This window comes from Bos grunniens, chromosome 29 (genome assembly GCF_055505025.1).
Source record: "Bos grunniens cultivar Pamir isolate PY7600 chromosome 29, Bosgru_T2T1.0, whole genome shotgun sequence".
NCBI classification, from domain to species: Eukaryota; Metazoa; Chordata; class Mammalia; order Artiodactyla; family Bovidae; genus Bos; species Bos grunniens.
This window is the reverse complement of record NC_141193.1, coordinates 22,182,709-22,200,677: the sequence shown is the minus strand read 5'-3', so window position 1 is coordinate 22,200,677 and position 17,969 is coordinate 22,182,709. Positions and strand designations below refer to the sequence as shown.

The window sequence follows — 17,969 nt, the reverse complement described above, 5'->3', positions numbered from 1 at the left end:
GTAGCTGCTCCCTTCTCCAGGGGATCTTCCTGACCCAGGGATCAAGCCCAGCACTCTCGCATTGGACACAGATTCTTTACCATTTGAACCATCAGGAAGCCCAGTATCTATACATAAGATTGATTTAACGATAAATTGGTGACAAGAGGGAAGGCCAAATGGGAGTATTTGAGGTGATGCAAAAGAATTAAATCTTCTCTTCCATAATAGATAACAAACAAAATTGCTTTTTTAAATAATCAAAGAAATAGCAATATAAAAGTGTTATTTAGGAAACTGTAGATGCCTGACCAAAAAATAACTAAAAACAGCAGATGTGGCTGCCTCTGTGGAACAGGGAAAGGTAAGTCAGGGGCTGCTGTGTGTATTTTTTGTTGTCTCCTATTATTTTAAAAGCATGATTTGACTTTTAAAATTACTTACATGTGTTACTTTAATTTTATAAAAGCAAAAATGACCCTCTTTGCAGTCATAACCCTACAGCTTCTATTTCATTAAATTGGTTATAGTCACAAGGACAAGCATGAACAGGTTTGAAAGCAAATATAACTGATCCTTGGCAATGAACTAAGCAGAAGTAGAGAGAAGAGGACTTGGCAGAGAGAGAGGCCGACCAGCCGTGGGGACACTGCATGCCAAGGGTGTTTGGTCACCATGTTTTACAGAAGGAATACAGAGCATGGGTAACATAGCAAGTGATTTAAACTGAGGTCAGTGAAAAGGGCTTCTGCTGTAATGAACACAGATAATAAAGGAGGCTGAAATAAAACAGCCTTAATCCATCCATTATTGCTACCCCGTCCTTTTCCGTGGGTTAGATAGAGAAAACTCTATGAGGAGATCAAGATCATCTTTCCCAGGGTCACTCAGTTTCCCCTGAAATATTAACCCTTTTAAGGGAAATCTGCAAGTGAGGATAAATTAGAGTCCTTTCGAAGGGGAGGTTATCTTATATATTTTTTGGCTAAATCCACAAAATGAGTTAGAAAGGTGACAAAGGAGATAATAAAGCAAAATCTGCCTTTTGCACACGACAGGCCTGATTTCATCTCAGTGATGAGGTTTACTCTATTACTGCTTATCTTCTCCTTTGCATTTTGGGTAAGGACTCAACACTATCCATATAAGCACTGCAAGAGGAAAAAAAGCACTCAGGAGTTCAAAACAGCACCTGAGACATCCTATATCCATGCTAAGTAGGATTGTAGCAAATCTCTGAGATTCAAAGTCTATTTTGCCCAGTAAATGAAGCCTCAAGGTTCTGGGTATTTTGAATAGCTAATCATTAGAAGAGTTAGAAAGGCTATATAGAGCCAGCTTTCAACAAATCAACTGATTGCTGATCTCTCTGCTGTGATATTTTGGGCAATGGTCTACAGAAATATCGCCTGGTAAGGGAAATCTGGTTCTTGCCCTTCCCTGGACTCAATCCTGGAGCACCTAGAAAGATCAGATCCACCTCCCTCCCTCGTTTGCCGAGCCCACAGAATCGTGACAGCACTTCTTGATAGGGAATTGTCAGATCTGCTTTGCAGCTAAAACTAGAAAACTAAGCAGAGTAGAATGAGGCTTTGAGCAAGGACAGAGCCATTATATGATTTAGTAACACTTTTCTACACGTATATTCAGCTAGGAGGGACATTTTGGAGCTCCTGTAACCTATGCAAATCAACTCAAAACAAGTATTCCCTTTTCTGCTTTTTTCAGAAGCCAGTAGGCTACCTTCTTCTTTGGTGTCAGTAACCACAGACTGTGACTCAGGTCCAGTCATGTGCATGCCTGGTTGGTTGAGTTTCATAAAGAATTCCTCCTAGAGGGTTAGAGGGAGGCCCAAGAGGGAAGGGATATATATACATGTAGTTGATTCATTCTGCTGTACAGCAGAAACTAACACAACATTGTAAAGCGATTATATGCCAACAAAAATTATATGGAAAAAAAAAAAAAAAAAGAATTGCTCTCTATTGCATGACGACCTCTTTATTATCTGGGCCCCAACCGTGGCCATTAGCCAGGCCCTGAGCTTGTCACAAGCCTGTCAATACTGCTTTTTTCAACTTTTTATTTTATATTGGAGTATGAAAGTAAAAGTGAAGTCACTCAGTCGTGTCCGACTCTTTGCGAACCGTGGACTGTAGCCCACCAAGCTCCTCCGTCCATGGGATTCTCCAGGCAAGAATACTAGAGTGGGTTGCCATTTCCTTCTCCAGGGGATCTCCCTAACCCAGGGATTGAACCCAGGTCTCCCACATTACAGGCAGACGCTTTAACCTCTGCGCCATATAGGAGTATAGCCAATTAATAATGTTGTGATAGCCTCAGGTGGACAGCAAAGGAATTCAGCCATGCATGTTGTCAATACTGTTTTTTGATGGGACTGAACTGTTCATTTTAGATGGTAAACCCTGATTTTTTTTTTTAACCATCATTGTTTGAACACAAAAGAAGCCTGTGATACTCACCCTCCTGTCTTACTTCAGATCACCTAATTCTGCACATTGAGGACAGAGATGAGCAACAGAAGTGACCTGCATTTACACTATTTTACAATCATTCCATTCACCTCATATACCCTGGATGCCCTCCTTCATCTTACTTTTCACTTCCTCCACAATCCCTGCCTTCCCAGCAATGATGTTGAGCTTCGTTACATAATGGGGAAGACTGCTGAGTTACTGGGTGCTTTTTTTTTTTAATTTTTTTTAAACTGGAATCCACAGCTCCTCAAGCCCTGTTACGTTAGGGGCCCCAGAGGTACCTCGGTGTCAGAGTTGTTGCCGTTTAGAGCCTCCATGTTTGGGTCCCTCCAGTCTTCTGAGAGTGAAGGGATGTAATTGTCTGTCAGAGCATCCCAAACCCTGGAAACAAAGAGAAGCTCTCATTAGCGCACATCTGTGGCCTGGCCCCGCCTGGAGGAAGGAAGAGCTAGGCCGGGGGAGGAGAGAGGCTTCTGTGCGTGCCAGGCTGAGATCATCTGCCTTCCAGCATGTAGGAGTGAAGCAGCTTAAAAACTGAATTTCAGGCACTACCAGGAGAGAAGGAGCCAAGGGAATGGACCCTAGCCAGGAACTTCAGGGCCAAAAAAAAAAAAAGGAGGAATTTCTCATCATTGAGATACCAATGGTAGCGTCTACAATTAAAACACCACTGGCAATAAAGAAACTACTCCAGAACTAAATCTGCCCCTCAACCAAATGGCTCCTGTCCCATGAATCTAAGAAATGTCCATGTTTCCTTTCTTATGGGCAGAGAAGAATGAGAGGAAGAGGAAGGAAGAGAGAGACAGACTGATCTGGGCAGATTTTCTGGCTGAATCTCATTAAGAACAAGGTCATCGTCTGGTTTATTGATACAGCTGACCCTTGAACAACACGAGTTTAAACTGTGAGCATCCACTTACATGTGGATATTTTTCCAAGGAATATTGTAGTACCAATATTTTCATTTCACAGATCTTTATATTAACTAAAAAGTACGGGGGAAAGTTTGTGTTAGTTTAGAGATCACAATATGTGGAATCAAAAGAACTAGGGTTTGAGTCCTGATTCTCTTCAAACTATTTCAGCTTCCTGCCCTTGTCATTTATCAGTTCCTTTGTTTCTGAGGCATAAATAGCAGAAAAATGCACTTCGTAAGGGGTAAGTACCCCTAATCCCCCTTGTTGTTCAAGGGTTAACTGTATTTCAGTTTCAGATGCCTACAATCCAGTCAGGAATTAACTCCTTGACCCCTAATGGAGGTAAAGGGATGATGCCAATGTTATTAAGCTTCTTATTACCCAAAATGTTCTGGGGATCCCAGCGTGGCACAACCCTGTCCTCTAGGAATGCAGAGTTTAAGGTGCCCTGTCTCCACCACAGAGACTCTAAGGAAAATATATGAAAGGAATATGAAACACACCAGTGCCTACTCAGTTAGTTTTTAGTGGGGGGAGATGGGGTCCCCTTTATTATATTTTTTAAAAATTTTTCTGATAGGTACATTATAAAAAAGGATATTCTACAATTCTTTTTGTTTAACTCACAATTTCAGAAAGGTTTTCTTGGGGAAAAAAGTGGGAAGGGGATTGGGGAAAATCCTGAAGTCACAAACTTTCACACACAGGAAAATAAATAAATCAGTTAACAGCAAGAGTTCATGTAAATCATTAAACCAAGCTCCTAAAACAACACTCTCCATGGAAGTCAGCAGCACTTGAGTTAATATGAAGTAATGAAATAATGAGGGCTCGATGCAATCTCCTGCAGATGCCTGTGCACATCAAACAGGACTGATACCTGTGAAACAAGTGCAAGAAGGGATATTTTATTTAGCTATACAAATATAAGGAAATAGCCATTTAAAAACAAGCAAATATGTACACAAATGGACCAAATCAAAACATGACAAAGTATGGTTTACGATGCTGAAAAGATAAGTGTACATTATATATATATATAGCAGATATATAGATATATAAACAAGTAGATGTGTGTGTGTGTGTGTGTGTGTGTGTATATATATATATATATATATGTCAGAGCACAGACACTTGAAATCAGATACATAAAATGAGGGAGGGGAGTGTTCTTAACATATATAAAATATGGAATGTATAATATACAAGTATATAAACAGGGAGATTTTCCTAGTGTACAATGCACACAATTTGGTGATGAAACAAAAGCAATCAGGAAAACACAACTTAATGGCACTGCTTTGGCTCTCCACCGATTCATTTTTTCCCCTACAATTATAAGGAAGCACTTGCACAGAGCTCATCAAGTGTTCATTAGACATTCATTCAGCAGGACTGAGCGTCTACATCTTAAACACGGGTGACAATCCAGCCTCCATCAAGCACTATTAGAGCGTCAGTAATCCAGCCTAATTCTAAATCCAAGTCTTGTTAGCACTCGAACGCCAAGGAGCAAACACGATTTGCTGCCTTCAAGACAAACGTCCCAGCACCACACCCACCAGGAAGATCAACAGACAAACCCTCCGAGCGTCACGGCGTTACACTCAGAATGAACGGCATGCATGCAGGCACTGACCTTGAAGTCTGACCCTGCAGCAAGTGCCTGGAAAACTGTTTCAGCAAAGCCCAAAACAGGCAGGAGCCTTCTGTGCCTCTCCTAGATAGGGTGGAAGCTGGGACCTTGAATGGGGGACTACACACTTTCCAATGACCTTGAAACTGTTTACATCTTTAAAGTGACACATGAAGATGCTCTAAAATCATTTAGGGCAGCAACTTTTCTCATCTGAGCCTTCACTAACAGACCCTGGATTTCATCTTCTAGTTCTAGATTTTTAGTGACAATTCCCTAAACCTTTATCTCCTTGGGATTTCAAGGCATCCTTGTTCTCTTTCAAGTTTTCTCCTTCCTTTCTCACAGACATATTTTTTATCCTTTGAGGTTATAAGCAACCTTTAATAGAATGACTCATTGTCATCATTTGCACGCCTTCCCATATTCATTCAGTGCTTGTTTAACAATAATTACCATAGCAGCCAACCTTACTGAGCAATTACTAAACACAAGCCAGGTACTATCCTAAACTCTCTATGTGGATCAATTCACTCATTCCTCACAGTAACACTGTAAAGCAGATGCAGAGGAAAAAAACACTGAAACACAGAGAAGTTAATTAATCAAAATTCACACAGTAATAACAGAGGTAGGATATGAACCCAGGCAATACAGTTATTACAGCCTATATTCCTACCCACTTGACTATTCCAATTCTTTATAAATTTTATGATTCTCGTGAGCATCAGAACATATGCCAAGTTAAAAATCACAACCAAGAACAGCAGGGCAGCAGCCGCCTCTGTGTGAAAGGTCTATAACTGCATTATTCTGGACATGGTGCTTTCATCAATCTGTGAAAGGAGAACTGGCAAGGTCAGCAGGGGTACACGCCTGCTTTCTCTTTAGATCTCCAGCCCAGGGAAGGTTCAATGGAAGGCAAAGGCAGGCACACTGGCAGGCACGCAGCCCCGGGAACCAAGAGAGGCCTGGGAGGGGAAAACACAAAGCTTTCTGGAGAGAGAGAATGGGTTAGACTTTTGTCCCCAGAGAGGTTGTCCATCCTATCCTAAGCAGGATCCTTGGGAAGAGATGTATTCCCTGTCAGAAGTACCCTGGGTGGACTGTAAAATTCCACTTCCTGAGAGGAATCCTCCTATTTACTCTTATCTTAGGGAAAGGAGACTTTGAAAGCTATCCACTATTATCTTTCATCAAAAAAACTCAGATTAAACAAGTTCCCGCAATTCTCGTTATTATGCTGTCATGACACCTGAAATCCAGTTTGTTCCCTCATGCATGCTCAGTTGCTTCAGTCGTGTCCGACTCTTTGCAACCCATGGACTGTAGCCTATCAGGCTCCCATGTCTTGGAATTCTCCAAGCAAGAATACGGAAGTGGATTGCCATTTCCTACTACAGGGGATCTTCCTGACCCAGGGATTGAATTCGACTCTCTTATGTCTCCTGAATTGGCAGACAGGCTCTTTACCACTATGCCACCTTTCCTCAGTCCCTATAATAATAGAAATGCCTTTTCAAGTGCATATTTTATATCTTGGGCTTACATGGTTGCAGGAGACTTGGGTTCGATCCCTGGGTAGGGAAGATTCCCTGGAAAAGGAAATGGTAACCTGCTCCAGTATTCTTGCCTGGGAATGCCATGGACAGAGAAGCCTGGAGGGCTACAGTCCATGGGGTGGCAAAAGAGTAGGACAGAACTTAATGACTGAGCACACACATATACCTGTAGAAATGACAAAACTGTCTTTTACCGTGGAGGGCTAGGGACTGGAAAAAGATGCTAGCAGAGGATGAGCAAAGCGAATAGAATTTATTGGACAAGTGAAAGTGAAGGTCACTCAGTCGTGTCCAGCTGTTTGCAACCCCATGGACTATACAGTCCATGGAATTCTCCAGGCCAGAATACTGGAGTGGGTAGCCTTTTCTGACTCCAGGGGATCTTCCCAACCCAGAGATTGAACCTAGGTCTCTCTCACTGCAGACGGATTCTTTACCAGCTGAGCCACAAGGGAAGTTGGACAAGACGTGCACACTAAAATCTGGGTCTGAAACTGGCAACATAGCCATCAAGGCTACATCAATCCTGCTGCACATACACACACCCATATACATATTCCTGACCCGATGGTAGACAGGGTAAGGTGCTCATTAGAATTCCAGCTTGGTAACATCTCTTAGGCTGTACTGCCTTCATCCATTGTTTTATCGGTTTCAAGCCAGGCCAATATCCACACTTAGATGTGTGTTAACATGAGTACACTTTTGCTGTTAATGCTTATGAATTACGAATTATTAACACACCAATGACCTTGAACAACTTTTTAGATTCTTTCAAATGCTTCAAAAGAATCCACACTATGTCTGCCTTCCACATGGGGAAACAGAACCTCTGAGAAGAGAACTAACTTTCCTAAAAACCACAGCTATCTGTCGACTTTCCCTATCTGATTATTTAGGATTTACTTGTCTTCAAGTTAAAGCATGGCTGACTACAATCTGTTTACTTATCATGGGAACTTGATTTTTAACATGACCCCCTGGTGGCTCAGACGGTAAAGCATCTGCCTGCAATGCGGGAGACCCGGATTCGATTCTTGGATCAGGAAGATCCCCTGGAAAAGGAAATGGCAATCCACTCCAGCACTCTTGCCTGGAAAATCCCATGGATGGAGGGGCCTGATAGGCTACAGTCCATGGGGTCGCAAGAGTCGGACACGACTGAGCGACTTCACTTTCACTTCACTTTTAACTCAGTAATTCTATTGGAGGAACAGGAAACTCAGTGTTCTCATATATTTGGCCCCTCTGTCACTAGGGGCCTTGTAAGAGGACAGACAGGGAAACCCAGAAAAGTAGGAAGTGGGGTGAAGGCTGACCATTCCCACTCGGTAGGCCTCCAGGTTGGATCTCTTATGACAAAGAAAGGGTGAGTCTACATATGCAGAGAAGAGATTCTGGAGTATTTTCTAAATTTAAAAAAGTGAAAATATATTTTCATACAGATTGACTCTCTTTTAATGACTTCCATGCCCTGACAAGGCAGAGATAAGTTGATATCTCAGCCAATTCTCTTTGAGCCAAATAGTTACAAATGAAAACTTTGGGATTTCCCTGCCCATCCAGTGGTTAAGACTCTGTGCATCCAATGCAGGTGGTCCAGTTTTGATTCTTAGTCGAGGAAATAAAATCCCACCTGCCACATGGCAGGGCTAAGAACAAGAAAAGAAAAAAAACCAAAACTTCAAAGGGAATCACTCCCCCTGCTTTCTGATTTGTGCTATCTTTCAGGAGGAGCCTGGTGGGCTACATTCCATGGGGTCGCAAAGAGTTGGACACCACTGAGCGACTTCACTCACTCACTCACTCAGGAGATTACTTTGGCTAAGAATTTCATTGTTTTTGTTTGAAGCTTCCATTATGTAGTTCTAACCCATCCAAAAGACTTGCAATTCATTGGCAGATGAAACCTCTAACTACCAAATCCTACCAAGTTTATTAGAACAAGAAGGCTGGGCTTAGGAGACTATTAACCAGGTTGGATATTAAATTATCTTTTTCTTTTACCCCATCATAATATTACAGTTGAAGTAGCTGGATGGGTGTAACAAACTGTATAATTTGATTCAAATTTTTTCTTTTCTTTTTTTTTTTTGATTCAAATTTTTAAGCAGTAAAGCTTTAGATATGTATGAAACACACGCTGAATGCCCAGAGAGCACAGTATTTCAATTTCTCTCCCCAGATTCTTCCCACCACACTATCCCCACATCATATTTTACCTCTAAAGAATTATTCAGCTTTCAGTCATTTAGCTGAGCAGTCAATGAAGGAGGCAAGTCAGAGAAATCAGGATAAGGCCAATAATCCCATGTGATGGTAATTCACACTGAGTGGCCTCTGCTAATGTGCTAGAAAAGGGTAAGAACCTGGTTGTTGAACCTCTGTCCTTAATGAGGCAGAGGGGGGTTTAGACAAGGAGACATGATCTATTGGAAGCAAAGGAATTTTCAGAGCACAGCCTGGGTGAGGTGAGAAATGAGGTTCTTAGCCAGTCTTTAGCCCTGCTGCATCGAAACTGAGCTCCAAGGTTCCAAAGATGAGCACCATCACAGTCAACTAGACTTAAGCGATGAGCCCAAGGTCACACAGGGAGTGAGAGTGTAAAAATGGCAGTTCATAGTGTTTCTAGTCCATCGCGCACTGCAGTGAACTATGGTCAAAAAAGCTCTGTATTATAATAAAGCCCCAGAACCATTCTTTTATGACCTCGAGGAGTTGAGCAAATTGTAACAGGCTCCGAATCTAAAAAATCAGTTTGAAACTTAAAATTGAATTGAAACACGAAGCCCACAGTCACAGTATTGGTCACCAGAGTGAAATGTCCTTTGTGATCGTACCTTCAGGCTAGCATTAATTAAAAAGAAAAGGAAATGCATTACATGTACCTATGAGGCTAGCTATTATTGCTCATCCAGGTCATTCAATATTCACTCAAAAAACATGATTTGATCACTTACTACATACCACGCACTGTGTCAGATACTGGAGACAGAATAGCTAGTAAGGCAGACAGACAGCCCTAATATTCACAGAGATACAATCTCAGTAGTTTTCCAATAAGCAACTATCTGCTAAATATAATCAGGTTCAATCTTGTAGTGCAGAGGTTCCCAGTCTTTTTGGCACCAGGGACCAATTTTGTACAAGACAATTTCTCCACAGACCGAGAGTAGGGAGGATGGTTTGGGGATGACAAACGCATTTCATTTACTGTGTACTTTATCTCCAATCTAATGCCACCGCTGACCTGACAAGAGGTACCAGTCCACAGCCTGTAGGATGGGGACCCCTGCTGTAGAAGGGGTCTTCTTCCCCCACTTACTTATGGGCAACTTTTCCCCCCAAGTACATAAAAAAGAGAAACCCAAAGTGCAGTTGCTCTTTTGGCTGAAACTTCCACTACCAACTACTCGACATTTCCTGTGTGATCCCTAAAGAATAGTTGATGCATATTTATCCCTATGGGGAATTTATGCCTATTTTTACTAAATATCCCAAACACCTTCTTTAATTCATACAACAAACACCCTCTTCTCTTTCTAGTCCCTTCTTGAACAGCACTTTTCTCAAATCTCTGTTCCTGACTTCTGTTAACACCCTGCTAAGTCACTTCAGTCGTGTCCAACTCTGTGTGACTCCATAGACGGCAGCCCACCAGGCTCCCCCACCCCTGGGATTCTCCAGGCAAGAACACTGGAGTGGGTTGCCATTTCCTTCTCCAGTGCACGAAAGTGAAAAGTGAAAGTGAGGTCGCTCAGTCGTGTCCAACTCTTAGCGACCCCATGGACTGCAGCCCACCAGGCTCCTCCGTCCATGGGATTTTCCAGGCTAGAGTACTGGAGTGGGGTGCCATTGCCTTCTCCGGTTAAGACCCTGGAATGTGACTATTAAGTGACACAGGGAATACTCAAAAGCCACTTCACCTGCTTATCATCTTTACTTTGTCCAGGGTAATTCCCCAGTCTCTTGGTTCAATGTTCATGCTTTCTTATTTGTACTTAACTTTTGCAGATTATCTTTCCAGTCCTGAGGGGGTGTAAACAACTTGGAGATTTTCACAGTTCTGGTGTTTTGTAAAGCAAATTGTTTCAACAACATAGTTCCTCTTAGTTCATTTTTTTTCTTGCCCTTATCTCTAATATCTGGATGGATTATTATGATATAAAGAAAGCTGAAAATAGACAGACCCCCAAATTTCCCATGCTCCTGAATTTTGATTTTGTATCTAAGGAAATCTCTTTCCTAAAAATACTTTATTCCTTTGTGGTTTCAACTTAAGAAAACTCTAAAGGTGACTGTAAAGGGATATAAGGGAACAAGGTGAGCAGTTACCAGGGTGCGGTCTCACTGATACAAAAATATAAGTAATATGCCATAAACCCACGGACAGAAACTCGTTCTATGTCAGGGAGCCCCAGACCCCAGGGCTCTAATCTGAGACAACAGAGAACAACTGAGACGCCTTACTCCTCATCCTGCAGGGTCTCCTCCTCCTCTTGAATCTGGAACTGGTTCTTCACAGGAGCTAGGTTCTCGGTCTTGGCGTTGTAGTTCCGAAAGCAGACGTTGAGCTTCTCATCAAATTCATTCACCAGGTCCTCCATGGACTTGAAGCTGATGATTTCAGAAGAAAAATTCTCCAGCTCAGATAGGGAGGGGTCCTCGAGATGGTGGGGAGACGAGCCATAGAAACACCGGGGCTTCTCCTCAGGGTCTTCCGAGCAGCAGGGCCGAAGGTCCTCAAATTCTTCATCCAAACTCACCAGTGGGGCCTCCATCCTTGCACAGCAATCAGAAAACTGCAACGTTCAGGATTCGTTTATCTGGAAGAAATAGACACGGTAATGTGAGTTTGGACTGGGCTTTTATGCCAGCTCTGTTGAGGAGCCACAATCACTTATTACATAATCACTCATTACTCTCAGCCCCTAAAAACAAAGATCCTGCTTTACTGGCTCCATTGTCTGTGCTTCCTCACTATTATACCCTTAACGAGTGCGAATGTCATTATCAGTGTGAATAATGCTAACTTAATAAGCATGCATTTTGGAGACACACCTGCTTTCCATTCCCTGCCCCCAGAAACAAAGCCTAACTTTAACAAAGGTTAAGGATGCAGCCCACCTAGACCAGCCTGCCTAGGTGTGCATCTGCTCACGCCTCAGCTCCTGCCCAGCTGTAATCGTAGCAGTAATTTAACTTCTCTCTACTCCTCTTTTATTCTCCTTAAGACAGAAATAATAGCAGGACCTACCTCAAAGGGCTGTCCTAAAGGTTAAAGGAGTAAACACAGGTAAGTGCCTAGAACAGTGCCTGGGAGATAATAAACATCGATGTTGTTCCATTTATGTTCTTTGTATTATGATGGTGATGATTAACATAGGTCTACATCCTTAACCATGTGCTCTCAAAACTGGAGGTTTGTGGGACGTTCCCTGCTGGTCCAGCGGCTAAGACTGCATGCACTCCCAAGGCAGGAGGCCGTGGTTTGATCCCTGGTCAGGGAACTAGATCCCACATGCCAAAACTAAGAGTCTGCGTGCTGCAACTAAGACCCGGCACAGCCAAATAAGCAATTTTTTTTAATTTTAATAAATATTGAAAAGGAACTTCCCTGGTGGCCCAGTAGTTGAGACTCCACACTTCCAACGCAGGGGGAACGGGTCTGATTCCTGGTCAGGGAACTAAGATTCCACACGTAGTACAGCACAGCCAAAACAAATAAATAACCTGGAAGTTTTCCATTACTTATTTGGTGGCAAAACCTGCCATGACCTAAACTCATGTGGCAACTAAACCTGATCTACATGCTTACAGAGCTGTTTATGGTTTTAATGTATCCCATTTAGTGTGTTTTGCTGCAGAAATTTTAATTTTTTTTTTAAATTATAGAGATGGCTGCCCAGCCCCAGCCCCCAAGGGATGATATGCAGAATATGCACTCTATTACTGCATTCCAAAACCTGAGATCATCTCAATTCTGAAACATGCCTGGCCCCAGGGGTTTTGGACAGGGCTTCATGGACCTGGGTGGTACTACTCTCATCAATAAACGGTGGACTAATAGAGCACTAATACAGACTTTCATACAAGTACCTGAGTTTTCTCCAGACACACAGCTTACGTCTGGAACTAGAAGAGTGGATTAGTGACCTGTAAGAGAGAGACCCAACTACCCGTGTCCTCCAAAGCCAGACTCCACAGCCACCTGGGGCACTGCACCCCAGAAGGCTGTACATTCAGGCCTCCCTTGATTTCCCAATAGCTCCGGGCCTTCAGCTGTGATTTATCTATCCGTATGTATACAACCAAGCCCTTCCCCAATTTTAATTTAAATTCCTCGAGGACATGAACATCCTCTGGATACCCTCCCCGGTTTCTAGCACACACGGCCTGCGGCAAGGCAATCAATCAATGTGTGCTCACTGACAAATGATCTTCCGTCCCCCTCACAGAGTTTTCATTTTCCACTGCAGGCTGCACAAGCTTATTGTCTATCATGCCCTTCTCTACCTACTCCGTTTCCTTCCCTGGAACACAGCAAGGCAACCAAACTTCCATCTCTTATCTGTGTGGTGACGGATCCAGTCAGATGCTTAAATTGGAACCACTACCCAAGGAGAAGCAAACAGAGAGCAAAAACATCCTCCACCCCTACCTTTAAAACTAAAATTCTACATAAGCAGGGCAGATGGCATGCCAGGTGAGGACCTGGACAGTTCTTCCTGGGATTTTACTGGGATTGAGTCAGTTACCACCACATCTCAACAAAACACATTCTGAGTATTTATGGTTTGCAAAGGCAACGTGATTAAGACCTCAAAATACAAAAAGATACAAAAGCAGTATGACAGCTTAGAAAGAACACAGGGTCAAGAGTCAACAGACCTGCCAATGTCTGACTGAGTAAGAAGTACTGTGGGTCTTGATTTCCTCAACTGTTAAAAAGAAAGTGTTGGTATAGAGCTAATACTTTTGGAAGTCACTTTTAATAAGATATTAACATAATTAATAATTTAACTGTATATTTGAATATTATAGTTCAATCCAATATATCCAAAATATTACCATTTAAATATCTAATCCAAATTTTTAAATATTAATGAGACATTTGACACTATTTTTTCATACTAAGTCTTCAAAATATACTGTGTATTTTACATTCACACTGTGTCTCCATTTGGACCAGTCAAATTGCAAGTGTCCAACAGCCACGTATGGCTAGTGGCTACCATATCGGACACCCCAACTATTAAGTAATACACAACTAGTTGCCAGTCAGAGGTTCCTCGCCTATGGTCAACAGACTCCTGAGGGTTCTTTGAATATACCACACTTCATTTTTTGCATTTAAAAGCATATTTCAGGGAATTCTCTCATGGTCCAGTGGTTAAGACGGTGAGTTTCCACTACGGGGGGCACAGGTTTGATCCCTGGTTGGGGCACTAAGATTCCACATGCTCCTCAATGTGGCCAAAAAAAAAAAAAGAAGAGAGATAAAATCATATTCTGAGAAAGATCCCAAAGCGCTCCTCTACATTGCTAAAGTGGCTCATCGCACAAAAAAGATTAGGAATCCCTGAGTGCCAAAAGAGTGAGTTTAGAAAAGATCACTCAGTGTGACAGAAATTAGGGAAAGGTTTACAGACGAGAGATTTGTGTTGAAAGAGCCCCAGGTTCCCATCCTGGTCCTATCACTTCCCAGCTTTGAGACTCTGGGCAAATTATAAACCTCTTTGACTTCATTTCCTCATCTGTAAAATGGGGTTTACAATAGTACTTATATTGGAGGTTGCTTTGTGCAATAAATGAGACAATCTTTGAAGTGTTAAGCACAATGTATGGAATACATGAAGTGTCCAAAAATGTCAACAATATTAGGAAAGCAAAGATAGTTACATGAAAATGTGAGGTGACAGTGCTTCAAGTAAAATAAAAACTACCCTTGCCAAGATATTCCCTGTGTGATGCTTCAGAATGCTTATCAAAAGAGAGAACTATCGCTGAATGAATGTTATCATGCTTTTTACTAAGGCACTCCTGCTATTTTCAATTCATGTGGTCAAAGCTTCTCAGATCACTGGTTCCATTTCAGCAAGACATGAAAGCTAACCAGCTTGTATTCCAAATATTCACACTTTCTTTAAATCTGTACTCTTCCTGGAGGGGACAAGGGAGCTGGCACGAGAAGGTATACCAAGGAGGATGCTGATTGCAAACAACAGAATCTATCCCATCAACCAGTAACAAGAGGGCAATCCAATCAGAATCTAAGACTACAATTGAGTTTTGAGTGATAGCAACAAGCAAGATTGTTCTAAAAGCACCTGTCCTCAGCACAGGCTCTAGAGAAAATGGATTCACCTAGAAGATTATAAAAAAAGAAATGGATATCACCACTCACTCTGGAGTTCAGAAACATGATCACTGGAAAACTCTCAATATAGCCTGATTTCTTTTCATCAACTCATTTGCTCCCCAAGCGCCAAGAAGGTCTGCATGATTGACCAGCTGCGGATGAAGCTAAAATTGAAAGCACTTGACACCCAAACTGAGCCCAGATTTTGTAGAAAGAGCCCAGGCTGTGGCAGAGGAGGTGAGAGGCAAGCATCTGGCCCACCTCAGCTTCAAGAAGGGCTCCCTGAATTGGGGCTGGCCATCCTTCTTAAACGGTGCCCCTTCTCTCCTCCTTTTCCTCTTCTCTCTTAGTGGAGTGCCTCTGCCCCCAAATAAGATGTCCTACTCTTGTATCTTGGCAAGCTCATGCCTGTCTTCAGTCACAGCTCATTTCAGAAGCTTCCTTCCCTTAAAGCTGGGGTGAATTCAATTGAGCATTTATCCTCCTCCTCTGTACTTCCAAAATCAACTTGAAGAAACATAAAAATGAAGAATGGCAGAAAAAAAGGACTCATAGGAGGGTGGTCTAGTCTTTTTCTCTTTATCATAGAACGAGAGTGCAGGACTACAGTTTGCTTATGTCCTATTCCGTTTATTTAGGCTCCCAAGAGATGGTGTAATTTGGAAAAGAAAGGACCGCGGGGAGCTTAAGAGAGACCCAGTAGGAAACAAGCCTCTCGTGCAGCACAATGATACACGGTCGCCGCAGCTCAGGCTGCGGGTACCGGTTTCCCAGTGCCTGCTCTGCTGAGCTGAGCAGCAAAGAATTCACCATGCCTCCCCCTGCCGGGCCTCTGCATCTCCACACAGGCCCCACTCCAGCTCCCCTTCTTCCCACTACTTGCCCCAGAGATCAAATGATCCTATGTGCCCACCGCCCTCCAAACCGTCCCCGAAGCTGATGGTCCACTGACCCACCTTCGGTTTCCCCACTGCTGCTCAGCAAAAACCAGTGCCAAGCCGCACCTTTCGACAGAGAGTATTTCACCGCATAGAAGTCAGCAGCCTCTTTGTAGTTCTGCTCCCCCCTTCTCCCTCCTGCTGCTCCATCCACCCTCTTCCCACATCCCCTCCCCCAGGCTGCCGGGGTAAAGAAAGGCCCCTCCAAGCAGCACAAAGCCTGGTGCTCCGAGAAAGCCGGGCTCACCCCGCACAGGCCGCACACATACTCCACGGCCACGGCCCTTTCGGCCCAACCAGACCCGGACGCGGGGGACGAATGGGGGGTCAGGAGGTGGTGTCGCGGCGAGGAGGGAAGGGACGGGCAAGACAGGAGAAGAGAGGGCGTTGATAGGCCCCTGGGGGGCTCTGTCGGATGCGCCCCCAGCCCCCAGAGGCCCTGGGCCCACAGGAGTGCAGTGCGCCCCCACCAGCATCACACTCGTCCTTTCTCCGACCTGTTCGTAGTAAAACAATCGCTCCGCCAGCGTCTGCGGCAGCTGCCAGTGGTTCTGACACTGCAGGAATGCACGGTCCTGGGGAAAGGCTCGGCATCCCAGGGAGGGGCGCGGGCGGGCTGAGGGCCAGGTTCTTACAGGCATGAAAGATGCTGGGGCGTGTAAGGGAGCCGGAACAGATGACAGTCCTGGGAGGAGGTACTGACCCACTGCTCCAGCACCACCCGGCAGCGTCCCCTGCCTCCCCCAGCCCCAAACCAGGCAGCCTCCAGCCACACACACACACACGCGCGGGCGCCCCTGGCTGGCGGGCCGCGGCTCTGAGGATGCTCAAAATGCGGGTCTTCCCGAATCCCACGGCCCCGGGCACGGCAGCCCACCGTGCTCTCCCGCGAAGGGCTGGGCAGGAGGGCGATGGCCCTCGTACTCTCCCTTTGCGATTCCAGGATGGGACAGGATGGGGTGCAGAGACTCGGTGCCCCCAGCCCTGCCCACAGGAGCATCCCAAGTCGCGCGGGGCCTCCTTCAACAACCCGGTCCACCCCCCACCCACGGCAGTGGGTCGGTCCGGACTAAAGGTCGCCCCCCGCGACGGCACCTGTGCGGGTCCTGGCAGAGGCAGGCGGATCGCGGGGCTCAGCTGGACACCCCCATCCAAGGGCCGCGGCGAGCGGCCGGAGCGCAGCGGCAGCGGCAGCGGCAGCGGCGAGCCAGAGAGCGCTCCCTTCGCAGCTCCGCCGGCGCCCGGCTCTAGGCTCCCCTCCTCCACTCCGCCCCCTCTGCCCCCTCCCCGCGCTCGTGCCCGGGCTCCGGGGAGGGGTAGGGTGGCGCGCGCCGGGCACCCGCACAGCGGGCACGCTCAGGACCCGGACGTCATCTTCTCGTTAACATTCCTTGCTTTCCTTGGTGCATGTGGCTTGCCTTTATGTATATTTATGACTACTATTTCTCTTTCCTCCCCTTACCCTTCAGCGCTGGCCTTTCTGCTTTGCTTATGAATATTCAGAAGCTCAAGATGCGAACTTGCAGTAACTCCCAGTGTGGGTTTCTCACTGGGAGGGCCGGGCACTGTAGCTTCACCATGAAAGCGTAGGCGGATGGCCGAATGGATGGGCGGGGTGAGCAGGCGGATGCCCGCAGTCACACTCAAAGACCTCCCTGGACTTTCTGGACTCCCCGTTTTATTCTGCTGGGGACTGGCGTGAGCAAGCGGAGGCATGCCTACAACCCACTCGAGGTTTCAAAAGTAATAAACGCTTTTAGCACCCAAAGATGCAGGGTAGGGGCTGGCTTCAGGCCAAGAAAGCTGCAAACATTTCCACTATCCATCTGCAGGACTTTTTCATGGGTCCCACACAGAAACTCGGTACCAGTTAAACATTAACTCCTCAGTCCTCTGCAGCCCCTGGTAACCACCATTTTACTTTCTGTCTCAATGAATTTGGCTATTCTAAGTACCTCTTGTCAGTGGAATCATTTGTCCTTTTGTGTCTGTCTTATTTTCCTTAGCATAAGGCTATCAAGGTATATCCGTGTTATAGCATGTGGAAGCATTCTATTTCCATTTAAGGCTGAGT

General features: G+C 44.8%; 1 protein-coding gene across 11 annotated transcripts in view; it reads right to left on the bottom strand.

Annotated features, from left to right (window-relative positions):
* The window catches only part of FEZ1 (fasciculation and elongation protein zeta 1), a 43,039-nt gene extending 25,488 nt beyond the window's left edge, over nt 1–17,551 (bottom strand). The window contains exons 1-3 of one of the 11 annotated variants that reach the window (XM_086385511.1): nt 17,358–17,551; nt 11,066–11,421; nt 2,759–2,858 (exon numbers count right to left, since the gene is read on the bottom strand). In XM_086385511.1, coding sequence (XP_086241637.1) covers nt 2,759–2,858; nt 11,066–11,376 — 411 coding nt within the window. In that variant the 5' untranslated portion in view covers nt 11,377–11,421; nt 17,358–17,551. Of the gene's footprint in view, nt 1–2,758; nt 2,859–3,871; nt 4,278–11,061; nt 11,422–12,694; nt 12,747–15,913; nt 16,351–16,392; nt 16,900–16,990; nt 17,145–17,357 lie in introns of those variants that run through there. The other 10 variants (XM_086385507.1, XM_086385513.1, XM_086385510.1 and 7 more) reach the window with 10 other exon arrangements.
* Between the last annotated feature and the right edge of the window lie 418 nt (nt 17,552–17,969).